The sequence below is a fragment of the Lissotriton helveticus genome, chromosome 7 (genome assembly GCF_964261635.1).
Source record: "Lissotriton helveticus chromosome 7, aLisHel1.1, whole genome shotgun sequence".
Lineage (NCBI taxonomy): Eukaryota > Metazoa > Chordata > Amphibia > Caudata > Salamandridae > Lissotriton > Lissotriton helveticus.
This window is the reverse complement of record NC_136068.1, coordinates 489,778,607-489,792,726: the sequence shown is the minus strand read 5'-3', so window position 1 is coordinate 489,792,726 and position 14,120 is coordinate 489,778,607. Positions and strand designations below refer to the sequence as shown.

At 45.5% G+C, this 14,120-nt stretch overlaps 1 protein-coding gene across 1 annotated transcript in view; it reads right to left on the bottom strand.

Annotated features, from left to right (window-relative positions):
* Positions 1 to 11,881: 11,881 nt before the first annotated feature.
* Positions 11,882 to 14,120, bottom strand: part of LOC144766837 (perforin-1-like) — a 38,872-nt gene continuing 36,633 nt past the window's right edge. The window contains exon 2 of the mRNA XM_078650556.1: positions 11,882 to 13,193. Within this exon, the coding sequence (XP_078506682.1) occupies positions 12,116 to 13,193 (1,078 nt within the window). The 3' untranslated portion in view covers positions 11,882 to 12,115. The remainder of the gene's footprint in view (positions 13,194 to 14,120) is intronic.

Sequence of the window (14,120 nt, the reverse complement as noted above, 5' to 3'; positions counted from 1 at the left end):
CGCCCGTTTTCTGTCGCTTATCTGCTATGTCACTCCTCTTCCAAAGCTCACAGCAGAACAGGATAAACTTTCGATGTGACACGCCTCATTACCGGCATGCTTCCATTCGCACACGTCAGTTTCACACAGCTGATGCTCAGATAGCCTCACGCAAATGCTTGACTTTATGTTTCTTCACACAATTCTCCACAAATCATCACGCGCTGCTCCACGATGTTCACTTCAGCGATGATGACTATGTGTGTGGGAATTCTTCTGTGCTAAACGTGCTGTGATTATTTCTAAGGCTACACTGTGTGTGTTTCCTCTCCCCTGGCTGTCCAAATCTCCCTGATGGTGAAGCGCTACTTGTACTCACTGAGGGATTATGAAAATACTCATCTATGTAGCGCCGGACTGGTGACACGCAGTCTGTCACGCCAGACATTGTCTCGCCTCACTGGAAATTCAACGTTGTTACTTCCTCTGTAAACTGCACATGCTGATTTTCCGCTGTATGCCGGGCCGCCTGCTGACTGAAGAACCCTCGTCGCCAAGAACATGTTGTAGCGACAACATGAAACGGAGACAAGATGTAGGTTCAAAGATTTATTCAGGTACAGCAAACACAGCGTCAGCACATCGCCGCCTTCAGCCAGGAACCGCTAACAGACAGGTCAGCGTGCGCCTCACAGAAAAGAACCTTCGGACATCAACATTCCACTGTGACGTGAGGAGCGGAGCCACGGTGTAAACAAGATCACAACACCTACCACCCGATTGATTCAATAGGTGTAGTCTCTCATTGGCGCCTCCCGATCTATGCTTGATCCAGAACGGAAATGACGTAGAGGGCGCCCTGATTTTAAGAGAGCTTAAGGGTCATACAAATGGAAGAAAAACGCAAAACAAATGCACATAAATGAACACGTATAAACATATACGCTAACACTGTGGTAAAATGTTGAGTCTGACCAATCACAGTCCTGGCGATAAAGCGATTAGGGCTCAAAGTGCCCATGTTGCACCCTGGCCCAGTGGGCAGCGTCACAGTGTCTGACCCTGGCCTGGCATCTGGTTATGGCCCGAGGAGCCACCTTTCTCACCGAGCCCTTTGCCTGCGCTGATGCAAGGGTCTTGCCAGGGTGCCATATGGGACACCATCCAGCAGCATCAGGTCAAACCCTGGTTGGTGGTAATGGCTGTGGTGCCAGGGGCTGCCCTCGGGGGCCAGGACACAGGCAGTCATGGCAGCGCTTCCTTCAGCTTCTTGGCGCTTTTATCTAGCAAAATAACACGCATTAACCAGGCCCTGTACAGTGGACTTAATGAGCCGCAGCTCTCAAACGTCCACTGACTGCTTCAAGGGATGTACATCGAATTACACGAGGCTCGAAGCAGTTCGAAAACACAACTGGTGACAAAATGCAGAATGAGCCAAAGAGATGGGTGGATGTAAAAGAAACCGGAGTGGAACATGTAAAGAGTGGGGGATAGAAAGAAAACAAGAAATAAGGGGCATGGCCATCAAGGGAATACATAAGGATGAAAGTTCTGGGTAAGGGGGTGAGATGAGAAAAGGAGGAGCGTTTAACAGGCTCTACAGAAAGATGAACAAGCAATGGCCGCGAAAGTGAAAGTAATGGCGGCCACGCGGCCAGAATGAGACAGAAAGGCTTATAATTCTCCAAACGAACTAAGAAGACATAGGGGAATCAATCCCAGTGTTGTAAACATTAGAAGATTTGTGCAGGACCTGATAGAAATAATTTGCAAATGCAATGGGACAGTTCCCACCCGCACAGACAGTGCATACAGAACAAAGAGTGGGACGAGAACCCAAAGAAACCAGCAAACATTCTAGCTTGGTTGAAGCACTATGAAGAGAAGGAGGAAATCATGAGAGCAGTGTGGTCCAGCCGGAAAAACAGAGCAGGGATCCAGATCTTCCAAGATCTGTTCACCATAACCCTCGTTAAGTTACTGGCTTTAACATGGCAAAAACATTAAATATAGATGGTTCATCCTTTCCAACTCTACTTAGAATGACAAGGGAGGAAATGAGCCACAAAGGCCCTAATGGTGACATATTGGCCTTGAGTCCCACAGGGCAAGGCCAGTGAATTACCACATCCGAAAAGACCAGATTGGCCGGAAGTGCTGAAAGAACAGAAGTGCACCAAGAAGAAAGTGGAAATACTAACTAGGTACAAAGCAGCACTGAAACACATAGAGAAGGTCAGCAACACCCAACCCCAAAGCAATATAGATCTGGAAAAGGCAGAATTACCTAACGAAGAGTAGTAGACAAGTGCAGTCACAGAAGCAGAAGAGACTAAACGGAATAGCCCTCATGATCAGAGATTTCAAAATAAGCAGACAATTGAGATTTAGCCCGCTGCTAAAAAGGCGAATTGAGGACCTGAGGTGAAGTCAACATGCCTGATGATTCACTTTACTTTTGTTACTCAGATTGCAAAGTGAGAGGAGTTAATAAACACCAGTCCCCATGTTTAAAACCTAGGCAGAAATTGGTCAGAAGACATAGCCTGACATTTGACTGTTGTCTTTGAAGTGCAGAAACCACTTCAGGCTGGACTAGGCGCTCCCAAACTTCTTAATTAAAATTATGCCTCCAGGTTGAGCTTCATATTGCATTGGACCAAAAGAGCCCAAACAGGGATGGTGCATGATAGACCAGATGTTGATCAGGGGACCATTATGGGAATTTCTAGAGAAACCAAAGATCCAGAGAGACCCCTCAAGAATTATAGGTCACCAGTGACGAGGGCTAAATTACAGGTCTGAAAGCGGCTTTGATTGTTTCCCTCCATTTTCACACCTCTATGGGGAAATAATGACTTCGCAGTCTAGCCTAGATAGGTTGACCTTTGTTAATGGCAAGAATGGGGAATGCAAAACAGAAGTGAAAACATTCGAGCACTTGCAAATGGAATTTAGGAGAAGAGAAACAAAACGCTTCTAATATAGCCTAGTCAGACACTGGCTCCATTATCATATGGAGGGCAACTAGAGAGCTAAACCCTTTTGAGAAATACCTACTGACATGTGAAGGCGAGAAATACACCACCTCTTGAACATATAAGAGCATAATAAAACGGGCAACGGAGGTAAACTCCCATCTAAAAAAGCATGTGAAAAAGAATTACAGATATCTTTAGATGATAAATAGTGAAACATCCTCATTGTAAAGTAGTGGGGCCTAGGCCCCAATGCAGTAGGAGCAACGACATGAACACTGTATTATACTCAGTAGAACTGGCCCAGGGCACGTGCACCCGACCCCTTTTATTAACAGGGTCACATGTCCTGTGAAGCCTGTGTTGAATGGGTGTGGGGTGGGGTGTAAGCCAGCCCTAGGGGAGTGACTGGTACAACTGAAAGACTAGACCAGCAGGTCACTACACTCATCAGAACATATACTTTTTCGACACAAGCCAGAGAAAGAGAATGGTGCAACTACACTACTGTTGCACACTATACCCCTGCAACGCTGGCAACAACGGACACCAGAAACGGAAGCAATGATTGAGGGGTTGTGGAGAAAAGAGGACCCTTCGCACATATCCTCTGTTCCTGTGCTTTTGCTACCTTCTTAGAAGGAAGTTCTGCCAGCACTTAAAGAGATTACAGACTCTGGGCTGGAGGGTTGCCCAAAAGTGATAAATCTGGGTAGATCGTGGGCCAAATACACCCATTGAAAGGAAAAAATAAACAACTCATTTTGCATCAGCTTCTAGCACCATAACAGATTATTTTTGGCCCTTCCGGTCTAGCTGACAGGACCCACTGAAAACAAGTGGTTGCGTAAACTTGTGTGGATACTGGAGCTGCAAAAACTTAAATCGACCCAAGGAAAAGAAAGATTTTAAAAAACAACAGTGCCCTCGTTTGGACGGTTTTGGAGGAGACTTAAAATAATTGTTATGCCCCAAGATACTCAGATCACTAATTGTACTGGAAAATCTACATTAGAGTAATACTAAAAAATAAAAAACGATACAGGAACAAGGTACAAATATGCCTGTGATCCGTGATTCATACAAGAACCAGGCGAGTGGGTCAGGAATACTTGAGATTAGATTGAGAGGAAGGGGATGGGTGGAGTGAGGGAGGGTCAGTGTGAAGGGGCTTAAAGGAAGGTGGTGGAAGGAAAGTTATAATGTTTGCTTCTATAAAATGGGGGGGGAGATGTATAATTATAAAACAAATTGGTTCCAGCAATATTTTGGACCACTAGTGGCATACAAGTCTATTCGGTAGTCATAATCTCTCCGCAGACAAATGGTTCAGTTAAATTGAGGTTATTATAACACTAGTATTTAAAGGGTCTCAAAGCCGCGACATTGTTATACTAGCACTTTCAGCTGCCCACACAGCCTACATGTCATAGCTGACAGATAAAGAATGTTTCAAGGAAAGAGAAGTAGCGGGAAAATTAGACTCAAAATACACGGAGAATCCGTCCTGCTAACGTGCTTCCGACCCTATTGCCAGATCCCATATCCACTAGATAAACTAGATAAACTGAAAGCTGGTATTCAACAAAAAAGAACAGTACCTCGCAGCCAGATCATACCATCCACACTTACAACAGAGGGAGGTGATGTGAGTGTAGAGCAAGCATTCACATTCGGAAGACTGCAGGGAGACCCAGCGCCACCCCCAGAAGAGCAGATCAATTCAACAAAAGACGGCAAGTGGGATTCATTCACTGCCCAAACTCCCCCAAGTAGTTTTAGATTAAGGTTAGTTTCTTCTGCCTCCCTGTAACCATCCTCCAGACCCGTGTATATGCCTGCCTCTGCCTCTGTGCTCACAGCAGCGCTCTCGGTGGGAATACAACTTGAGGGGAAGGGGAAAAACAATGAGAAGAGAAAGGATACTTAATAGGACTATCACGTATGCAGGAGCTCCGTGAGGTAGGGATAAAAACCAGCACAAGCGCGAGTCTCGCACTTATGGCGCCGCACGCTCCCGCAAGGAAATCGCCAGACGTGCACGCATTGCCATTGCAAGCAATGGAACGTGTGCACGTTTTTGCCCCCAAAGCTATGCCGATGGCATTAGGTCTCTCTTCTATGCTGCGCATGTGTGCTGCGTAGGTGAGACCTAAAAAGTACCCTTGGTGGCACAAATCCATTCCCAGCCTCTGGGCGCAACTATGTTATCACACAAGCGACAGACAACGTAAGGACTAATTGTTTTTTTAATTTGTTCTACTTTTGCTCTGGGGCAATCTGCACGCCTAAGATCTTTGATGCGTGTTCTTTTTATCTTTAAAATCACGGAAGGAAACCCTAGCTTTAGCCTACCTGCAGCCTGTCTTTTTCCGGCTTCCAAGGGCTGTCCAGCTGAAATCGCCTAACGCCATACCAATTTCCATCAGAGCGAGGGGTGGTGAGCGGCGGCCATTGGGGAGGTCAGCGGGCTAGTGGTTGGGTCAGCTGATAAATTGCGAGGCCAATGCGACCGCGCAGCCATGATCACAGACAAGGGCATGGCAAAGCATTCCACCAACTGCTCCCGTGCTCTCCCCTTATTGGGCTGCTTCCTTGTAACTCTCGGGTCCAGGGTAGATGGGAAGCCGGGAGGCAGAAGGTAATGGACGAGCCAGATTTTAAGTGCCTTCTCCTAAACGCCAGATCTTTAGTTAAACACAGCATTGAGTGTGCCCTGCTCATTGAGGAACATGATGTTAAGATGGCCTTTATCACTGAGGCCTGGACTGACAGTTCATCAATGCTTCCCCCCCCAGATTTTCTCTGCCATAGGCTAGACAGACCATTAAGGAAAGGAGGGGGTCTTGCGGTTATCCATCACAAGAGCTTAATGCCCTCATTTATGGCCGCTTCTAACGCAGACTGTGAGGCATTATCAGTTAGTTTGCGGCTCGCACATCAAGATACGTTTAAAGCCATGCTTATCAACCGACCCCAAGGCCCCAGGGGTGGTTTCTGGAATCATTGGGTTCACTCCTGGAGGAGGGTTTCTGCGCCAAAACTTTTACCATCTTGGGCGACTTTAACTTCCCTCTTGAAGCCCACTACGACCCAGATACCGCCGGATTGCAGGAAATAATGGAGGGAGGGGATCTGTCACAACGGGTGGCAGGCCCAACACATAAGGCGGGCCACACCTTAGATGGAATCTTCACCAACTCCCCAAGTCTTTCTGTTCGGGCCATATTGCCACTCCCTTGGTCAGACCATGCTGGTATTGTTTTCACCAGTGTTCGGCCTCTCACCAAACTACCCTGTTCAAAGGTTAGGGAGAAGGTAGCTACTCATGCCTGGAAGAATATGAACAGGAAACAAAAATCAAAATAGGGAGTGAAGAGGTAGTGCTAGAAAGCACTAAGGTGGGCGCACCCTCCTCTAGTCAATTGTATAAACAAACAACAAGGTCCACCTTTAAGAGGTTGCCTGTCAGCCAAGGTATAGCGGGCATACACAGTATTTGTTAAAATACCCCTCACACACCAAAAGGGCCCTTGGTGTCATGCTTCATCATCGGGGTCTTCCCGCCCGCTGCAGGACGGGGCGTGCTACGACTGGTGACTATGCTGGAACACTTCAGTATTGTGAGTGCTATGTGAGGTGTATTTGAGCGAGTGTAAGTAGGGTCAGGAGTGATTTGGAAAAGTGGGTTTTAAAAGTATACCTGGCCTTATGGAAACAAAAAATCTTTATTGGACATAGGCTGGTATCGTTAAAAAAATGTGTGGCCGAGAAAATTAAGCTTAACAATAAGCTAATTCTCCTAGTGGTGTCAACATGTTTCGAGGATGACTGCCTCTTCGTCAGGACGGGGTAAGATCCCTCTGTCACTCACTAATGTTGCCATCAATATGTGCTATGTGTATGTACAAGTGAAAAGGTAATGTATAGTACCTATGTGGTATGGAATTATAGTTTCAGCCCTATCAGTATTTCTGAGTCGTGAGCTGGATAAAGTAGGGGTCAGTGCCCCATGAGCCAGTCTGGAAGAGGGGGAGATGGGATTTCCATTAATCCTCGAGCATTCCTCGCATCCTCCCTCGTCTGCGGCTTCCGTGGTGTATATACAGGACCAGCTTGGATAAAACGCTGTCAGACACGATTCCTAACCTTTCTACCAACATAAAGAAAGCCAGTAGGGCTTTTGAGGGGTGGATTCACTCTGCCTGTCAGAAACTAGTACCTATCAAATGGTGCTCTCCCAGACGTTGTTCCCCCTCCGCCCCCTGGTTCTCCCAAAGTCTACAGGATCTAAAATCAGAGTGTAAGAGGCTGGAGCGTCTCTGGAGAAATGGTTACAGCCCGACCAATAAAAAAGCCTACAAAGATAGTCTTACTGACTATAGAAAAACAATTCAGGAAGCAACAAAAAAAACGTATTTCTCTCAACAGATTGCTGGTGCAAAATCCTCAGTGAAGGAACTATTTAGAACAGTTTCTAATCTTACACCTCCCCCTGAACCTATTACTCTCAGTAGCCCAGAATTCTGTGACTCTCTAGCTTCATTCTTTCTAAATAAAGTTGAAGCTATTTTTACCTCCTTTTGTCACAATCAAGATGAGACCAGTGAGAGGCATTCAGGTCTAATGAAACGAACCACTCTTCTATGTTTAACAAGTTTAGCCCTTTGGAGATTAATGCGGTTAATAACCTGTTGATGGGCTATAGATCTGGCTCTCCTTATGACCTGTGTAAGGCGGCGATAATGAAAATGTTATCATTCACAATCTCCAACACCTTCACCCCCTTACTTAACCAGATATTGGGGGCTGGGCATTATCCGGTAGCCTGGAAAGCTGCCTCAATTCAGCCACTTATAAAAAAAAAATGAATTTAGATCGCAGTGATCCCAACAACTACAGACCCATCTTCCGCCTCCCATTACCGACCAAAATTCTGGAGAAGGCCATGAACACGCAATTAAGCCTGTTCTTGGAGAACAACAACATTCTGGACCCCTCTCAATACGGGTTCCGTTCGGGTCACAGTACGGAGTCCGCCCTGATTAAAGCTACGGAGGAGGTGCGTGAGGCGATGGATCATGGAGGCTCTGCCATTTTGATCATGCTGGATCTGTCGTCCGCCTTCGATACGGTCCATCATGAGCTTCTGATGGATCGTTTATCGAAGGCGGGGGTCGGGGGTGAAGCCTGGACCTTGTTAAGATCTTTCTTGGCCAACAGAGTACAATCTGTAGAGCTTGGGGGGGGCAAGATCTAAACCATTCTCTCTTCCCTGTGGGGTTCCCCCGGGCTGCTCACTTAGTCCAACTCTCTTTAATGTGTATGTAAGACCTTTGGCTACCATCGTAAGATCCTTTGGGTTATTGTTAACCTCATAAGCTGATGTCACTCAGATCGTGTTATCTTTGCAGAGAGGCAAAGAAGCCGATAAGGCCCCAAGCTGCCACAATTGTATGGTGGCAATAACCAGCTGGATGGCAGACAATTGCTTGAAATTGAATGCCAACAAAACAAATTTGATGATCTTTGGGAATAATCCCAACCTCTGGTCCCCAGCTTGGTGGCCCAGCGATACGGGCCCTTCGCCCCCACCAGTTCGGAAGGTCAAAAACCTGGGAGTGATGGTGGATAACACCCTCTCCTTTGGTGATCAGGTCAATAGCGTGGTATCTACTAGCTTTTTTATACTGAGAACACTTAAGAAAATAAAACCCCTCCTCACAGATGAAACCTTCAGAACAGTTATATCAGTTCTCGTTCTCTCTCGCCTGGATTATTGCAACAGCTTGTACCTGACCATCTCCAAGAAACATCTTAGTAGGCTACAGATGGTGCAGAATGTGGCGGCCAGGCTGCTCACAGGCACCTCGAGGTTTCAGTGGGTTAGAAATGGGTTACTACAATTTCATTGGCTCCCGGTTAAACAACGGGCCCAATTCAAAGCCCTCTGTATGGTTTTTAAAGCCCTGAGGGTTAAGGGCCCGGAAGATCTAACAAAACTTATCCAATGGTATGTCCCAGGAAGAGCACTGCGCTCAATGGATGCAAAGAGGGCTGCCGTCCCAAAGACAAAAAAGGCGAACTGGGGCGGGAAGAGCTTTGTTTCAGAGCCATTTTGGCCTGGAATGAGGTTCCGCTCTTTCTAAGGACCGCCATGGAATTTCTACCGTTTAGAAAAGGCCTGAAAACCTGGTTGTTCCCAGTTTAGCTATGGGTCCGGTGCAGGTTTTGGACGCCCCCCAGGCAATAGTGCACAGCGCCAGGACACCTTCGGGTAGCAGCGTGCTTTATAAGCTGATATAACATAACATAACAACAATGGGCACTGCAACCCTTGACCAACTAACTCATCGGATAAGTCAGAGGACTGGAGCTGAAGCCTATCTTTGAATGTCGCTGGACTAAGAAAACTACTACAAATTGACGATGCAACTTTGTTTGTATTAAAGTCGGACATACTCTGCATTCAAGATCCTTGGTGTACAGCTCCATTAATCCTAAGAAATGATCAGAAAAGACATATTCAGCAATGAAAACTAAGAATCATGGCAGACGACTATGCGGTCTTTCGATATACATCTCCACTGCTTTCAAGGCCAATACAATTTTGTCAAACCTTCAGCATTCTCCAAATGAATATTTCTCTGAACGTATCTGATTGCAATCAAAAAGTCTTAACTATAAATGCTTCCAAGGAGATTGAGAACTTAATTTAGTCAAATTCAGCCTTGAAATAACTATTACTGGTGATTTCAGTTACATTGAATGAAAATTATTCACATCCAAGCTAAGACAAATTCCCCAGCGTTCTAACCTAAGGCCAATAAGCCTGATTAGAAACGCAAAACAGGTTCCTTGAAGGTCACGTTAGTTCGATTAACTCAGGGTATGGGGCAAAATACTAGTGCATGGGCCAAGTACTTAGAGCAGACCACAAAGGACTTGAACATGGACTCACCAGGGAGAATCATCCATCAAATGTAGTTTTTAAAGCCACAATACAATTCCAGCTGATAATCTTCAGTTGCACTGCAGGTCGTGCTAGATATAAACAGTTTAGACACGCAGACATGTTAATGGAATCCTATAACATGCAAACTGAGCATTATTTCTTCAAGGAGCCGACAAATACGGTTTGCAGACAAAAAACAATCCGAATATGATTCATGCTATTCCCAGTTACATTTTTAAATGCTTTTTAAAAAAAAACTTTCTTATCCCTCTGCTAATGTGCTTCTTATTTCAAATTGGCAGTCTATCGCAATTGATTTTGCATTATGTTGGCAAGCGGAGTACGGTTCTACATTAAAAAAAAGTTGTCTATTAACATTTGTTTATACTGAATGTTTTTTTTACTGCTCGAATCATGGGAGTATTTACTTTTTGAACAGATCAAGAAAATTAAGCAGGACTTTTCACCTGCCTCAATGGTCTTCTTTAAGATGTTTTAAATTGTAATTGTTTTGGAATTGCATTTGTATAGCGCTTACTACCCCTGACAAGGCGTCAAAGGGCTTTTTTTGGCGAGTAACGCGCTACTCCGGGACCCATCGAGGATTAGTGTTGAATTAGTACAGTGAAACATGCAAGTACATTTTAAGTGGTAGATAAATTAGTCAGTTATTTGGATTCAGAAGGATAGCCGAAGGATAGAAGAGGAAAAAAGGTTTGTATTTATATAGCGCTTATTATCCCTGATGGGGTGTCGAAGCACACTGCTTCGGAAACCCATAAAGGATCAGCGGTGAATTAGTATGGTGAAATATGAAAGAAATTTGAGTGGTGGATATTATGCAGTTATTTGGAGTGAGAAGGATAGCAGAGGGATAGAAGGAGAAGAAAGGTTTGCATTCATATAGCACCTGTTACCCCTGATGGGCGCTTTTCTGGTGAGTAGCATGCTACTCCGGAACCCACAAATGATTAGTGTTGAAAATTAGTATAGTGAAATATGAAGTAATTTGAGTGGTGGATACGTTATTCATTTATTTGGATAGAGAAGGGTAGGTGGCGGGATAGAAGAAGGAAAGAGGTTTGTATTTAATATAGCGCTTGCTACTCCTGATGGGGTTTTGAAGCACTTTTTGGGCAAGTAGTACGCTACTCTGGAACCCATAAGGATTGGTGTTGAATTAGTATGGTGAAACATAAAATTAATTTGAGTGGTGGATATGTTAGTCAGTTATTTGGATTGAGAAGGGTTGGGGAGTGGTAGACAAGGGAATAAAGGTTTGCATTTATATAGCGCTTGTAACCCTGATGGGGTGTTGAAATGCTTTATTGGCGAGTAGCACGCTACTCTGGAACCCATAAAGGATTAGTGGTGAGTTAGTATAGTAGAATATGGAATTTGAGAAGTGAACATGTTAGTCTGTTATTTTGATTGAAAAGGATATTGGAGGATAGAAGAGTGAAGGACTTTTTTTTCCTCTTTTTTAGGCCACAGCAGTAGGATGAGGCTTTTGGATGAGTAAAAAGGGTTTTTGGAGGGGAAGAGTCAGAGGCAATAATATACAATTATAAACATTGCTAATTACTAACTACTTAATTTTTGCAGATGGTTGCAGGTGGTGGGACTCATTTTTTACTTTCACCCACTGCGAGGGAGAGTATATGGGGAGAGGATTAAGAATAGAAAGATAAGAAAACAGTAACAAGGGAGAAAAGGCAGTCATTAAAAATAATCTGCAAGAGCAAGAATGCAGAGACAGGAAACTGGTGGTGGGTGAAAGACAAGTGGTGGAGAAAAAGTTAGGCAGGCAACCTTAGCAACTGGAAACCCGGTCCATTTGGCAGCAGTGGTGCTTTGGCTTTTGTTTTGAAGATATTGGCTGGAACTCGGATTTGAATTAGGTAGGAGTCCATGTTGGAAAAAAAAACTCTGTGAAGGATTGAACTTTCGCATGAGGGTCGAGACTATGAGAAAACACTCTGCTCCCCTACAGCTGATCCTCAGCAACCTGTTCTTTATTACTGACGTCAAGAAAGGTGCCGCCTGCTCTAAACAAATTATTGTAAAGTTAGTTCGTACAACATTATTTATACTGATTGCACGGACTCCAAACTTCCGGCATAAAAAGTGATGTTCACACTTTTCCTTATGGTGGATGCCCCCCAAGATCAGGGAACCGTAACCTGGTTCTGCTGCCCCTCTAGGCCGTTGGTCGATATATTTCGCAATAATGTCCATACTGACTAGGCAGGCACTCAATCTTCAATTTGAAAGATATGCTGCCATCCTTCAGAGCGCAGACGTGTGATGTGGACCCCAAAGCTGCCACGGCTTCTACCTCGCAGCTCCCTAGCAAGTCATTGCCAAACAACCCATCTTCATCCCAGGCCTCTATGGTCAGCAGCTTGCCAGGTGCAAGCCGGAGCGCGCCAAGCTCGAGGCTCTCATCCCATTGAGGGTTGTCGTTGTCATCAATAACTGATGTCCTCCTGCTTTCCTTGCCGAAAGTTGCCCGGACATAGCCATCAGTTTGTGTTACTGTGTCTCCATACAGGCCTTTCCCGCTCTCCACGAAGACGGACATGGCTGCCAGTCCCTGATGATTGGGGCAGCAGTCCTTAGTGAGCTCTGCGCTGGGTGTGCATTGGCACCGGCACTCACCAGACTGCCTTGAGAGAGCCCCCTCTGGACAAGACGGGCAGCGAATGTGCACTGCTCTCTCCACAATGTAGTCCATGATTGCTCGCTTCAGGTTCTCCTTTGTGGGACCAGTGAAGGTCACAAGCTCGTGCAGCGGGGCCAGGGTGTAGGAGACCACATCTGGCTCCTTGTGCAAAGCACCTGCCCATTTCTGATAGGTCTGTACATTTTCTGAGATGTGGAAGGTGGGAGCTGCCTCTGGATTTCCTCCCATTGTCTCCGACTTTCTATCGCTGTACTTTTCTGAAAATGTCTGGTTGGACAGCTTACTGTCACGCAGTCCACGGCAGTGATCTGCCTTGCCGGCCAGGTCTGGACTAATGCTTGCGAATGCCTCCATCCCTAGACAGTCCTTTATGTCCTCACCAGACAGACCATCAAGACCCACCTCACAGTGCTTCAGCGCCGTCACTTCCCGGACCCGCCCACCGAGCTCCACCTGCCGTATGTAATGGGTGCCATACTTGCTGATCAGCGAGTAGAAGAGGGGCTTGCTGCTGTGGCTGTACACTGGCGGCAGGAGCTTCAGCCAATCGGAGAAGTAGGTTTCTGGAGTCGGACAGTCTGCCACCTGGTATCTGAAAGGCAGTAGGAAAAGGGTTGGATTTTAAATCAAGCAACACAATAATCCAGATTACCGACCAAATACCCAACAATAAGTGGCATAGAAGTACTTTACAGCCACTATCAATACCATTCTAAAAGTGAGAAAACAAATACTCATTTTCACAGCTGAAATAGTTTCGACAGATAAAGCATAACAACTTAATCATAGTAGGTATGAACCAATAATATTGGAGGGGCGGGTAAACTAGCAGACAACAGAGTGTGAAGGTAGTAGAAGGCATGAGGTGGATTTACACAGTTGGGTTTCTCTACTACTCACAAGTGAAGAGGTAAATGGCTTAAGCCCTTCGGGCAGTACAACTCAACACACGGCCTGTCTGTAGGCCACGTTAGGCTCACATGCTTTGTCTGTGTGCATCAGGCTCTACTCTCTGCTCCAAAATCCTCAGTGCCAGGAACTGGGGATAAATGAAATTGTGATTTATAAAGCGCACTACTACCCATAGGTGTCTAGGGTTGCACAAGCAGCTGGAGCAGTTTGTGGCACATATGTGCATTCTGTCCAAGGGACAGGGGCTCCTCAGAATGCCCATATGGCATATTTTAGTGCCTACTTTAACCATATTTACCAACGTTGTAGGATGAGTGTAATAAGAAGCTTTGAGTCAAATATAGATTATTGAGGTTCTTTAGTTTCAGAAGTAACTGCACCCACGACCGGACGCTCACGCCGCATACCAGGATCTCCGACAACTGACTAACGTTGTTGGAATTCTGGCATGCCACGTTCAGCACCAGATCGTGGAACTTAGTACAAACGATGGACAGTGTTGATGAACATCCTCGTGCCAGGTTTGCAGCACGAGGATGTTAACATTCAGGATATTACAACTTCTTCCCCCTTACAATAAAGCAAATACAAATTACAAGAAAAATTG